This window comes from Octodon degus, unplaced genomic scaffold (genome assembly GCF_000260255.1).
Source record: "Octodon degus isolate 3935 unplaced genomic scaffold, OctDeg1.0 scaffold00221, whole genome shotgun sequence".
Lineage (NCBI taxonomy): Eukaryota > Metazoa > Chordata > Mammalia > Rodentia > Octodontidae > Octodon > Octodon degus.
The window spans coordinates 3,313,274-3,315,531 of record NW_004524797.1 but is presented as its reverse complement, the minus strand read 5'-3'; the positions used below and the strand labels follow the sequence as shown (position 1 = coordinate 3,315,531).

The 2,258-nt window shown below is 41.3% G+C and overlaps 1 protein-coding gene across 1 annotated transcript in view; it reads right to left on the bottom strand.

Annotated features, from left to right (window-relative positions):
• Positions 1–6: 6 nt before the first annotated feature.
• Positions 7–2,258, bottom strand: part of Invs (inversin) — a 192,682-nt gene continuing 190,430 nt past the window's right edge. Inside the window, exons 18-19 of the mRNA XM_023705477.1 lie at positions 2,237–2,257; positions 7–259 (exon numbers count right to left, since the gene is read on the bottom strand). Coding sequence (XP_023561245.1) covers positions 153–259; positions 2,237–2,257 — 128 coding nt within the window. The 3' untranslated portion in view covers positions 7–152. The remainder of the gene's footprint in view (positions 260–2,236; position 2,258) is intronic.

Below are 2,258 nucleotides of genomic sequence, written 5' to 3'. Positions count from 1 at the left end.
CAGAGGGTAAACAGCTGGGTATATTCTTTGAGTTGTTACCACATTTTCAGGGTAATAAAAGTCTTGGCCATGATGCTAAAGTTTTTCCAAGATGTAAAAGACAATCCACAAAGAATCAGCTCTGCACTGGTTATTCCAGTCTTCTATGGCAGTCAAAGCTTTGGTTTGCTTTTTGATTGAGTAGTTGATTGCAGATTATAAGAAAAGTTCTTTGATCTTCCACTGTTCTCAAGGAGATGTATGTACTGCAAGTTGCTCACTGTTAGAAACAAAAACCAGTCAGACACTCAGGTTATTACTTTTAATACTGAAGAAAAACGTTCTTCAGTGGTAAGGGTAGAGATTTAGGTTTGAGCTGTTCCTGGATCTGAATGAGGAGAGGGGCCAGTTTGCTCTAGAGGTAGGATGATTTACTAGCTTTATGTTTCTACTCAATTTCCTGAGAGGGGCTGTGGCTTCAGGGAAGAACCTGGATTGGGAAGAGGTAGGTGATTGAGGAGCTGGGACTGGAACCTGTGTCTTCAGTCTCCCTGAAATAACTAATACCTTTCTCTGCATGTCTCATATAACACATAACACATGCACAATAAATACTGTACTTCCCCTTGTGCTACATACTTTATCCCAGAAAGTTCCTATATTGGAGAATTATTCAGATCCTGAAGAGTAACAGACTGGTGACAAATGAAATGGATTTGGGGGGCATTTTTATGACTGAAATAAATTTATAGGATGCCATGGCCAGAAAACGTCAGTGATACACTGATAAATGGGGATACTGAGGTCTTAAGTGTCTATGAGACTGTGCTGAAGCCATATTGCTGTATTTTCTCCTAACCTGTGGACTTAACATGAAATTGGTAGTTTTAAAAAGTAAATAGTTGGTGGGGGATATATAGCTCAGCGGCCTAAGTGCCTGGACATGTTTTTTGGCTGTTTTACGTGGGACTGAACCTATGCTAAGCAAATGCTTTTCCACTAGGCTGTATCCCCTGCCCCTGCTAAAATATTTGAGGTAATGTCTTGGCCATGTTTCCAGGAGGGCTTTGAACTTGTGCTTCTCCTGCCTTAGCCTCTTGAATAGCTAAGATTATACTTGTATCCCTCCACTGTATCTCGAAATAGCTACAGATCCTTGTGCATGTGATAAGAATATTTTGGATTGGTGGGTGTGAACCATTATTCGTACTCAAGCTGTAGTTAATTCCATTCATGAAAATGGAATTTTAAAGTCTTAATTTTTAAGGAGGTGAGCCCACGACGTGTGTATCTGTGTCTGTCAATAAAAGGCTATATTCCTATTTGAGAATAGGTTAAGGTCAGGTGTGGCAGATTATCTGTCTTAGGGACACTTCTCTGATAGTTCTATCTGACCTGTTTTGGAGATGTTCTTCAATTCACCAAGGTATAAAGGAGGTCTTTACATAAACCTGTGCAGCCTGGATTCCTTTGAAAATTTCAAACTTCCCCAGCCACCACTCCTTGATCAACCCGTCTGTTACATGAGTTGCTCAGCTCATTAAAGATTTGGCAGTAATTGCTCTGTCCCTCACATTCAAGTTTTCCCCTCATCAAAAACTAAATGAATGTTAAAGTTCATGCTGACAGCCCTTGTTCACCTTGCCAGCTGCACTCTGTCCCTGCAGGATAACTGTGGAATAGGGAGGGAGCGGGCAGCATGTTGCCATAGCCACCCGTGAGCTACACTGGACCTGGCATTAGCAGCTGACAGCACTGAACTTATCACCCACTTCTAATGCCAGTATGAAGGAAGGAGCCCTATGTAAAAGTTCACTTCTGAGTGAGTCACTGTGTACTCTGAGCCTGAGGGGAATGTGCTACCCATGTTCTGTTCATGGTGCTCTTGCCGTCTTTGACAAGAAAATAGATACCTTCTGTGGTGCCAGAATGGGACAAGGGTTCCCACTGTGTTCTTTGAAGAAAATACTCTCATTTCTTTATGTGTGTAAGTATGTAAAAGTATTCAATGTTAGCTATCATTTATTCCTACCAGAGGCAATATTAGTTTCTAGTGGTGGAAAATAATTTGCGTCTTATGTAGACAGGCATGACAATAATAATGTTATGAAAGGAGGATAGAAACATGCATATGTGACCATTTGAAAACCCTGACCATCTCTGTCCTAAGGTCTTGCAATCTAGCAATGAATCGAGACCAGAAAATCCTTTCTATGTTCTCTCTTTCACTTGTTTGGCCAGACAGTGGCTGCCTTACCTGAATTGAGATGTAGCACAGG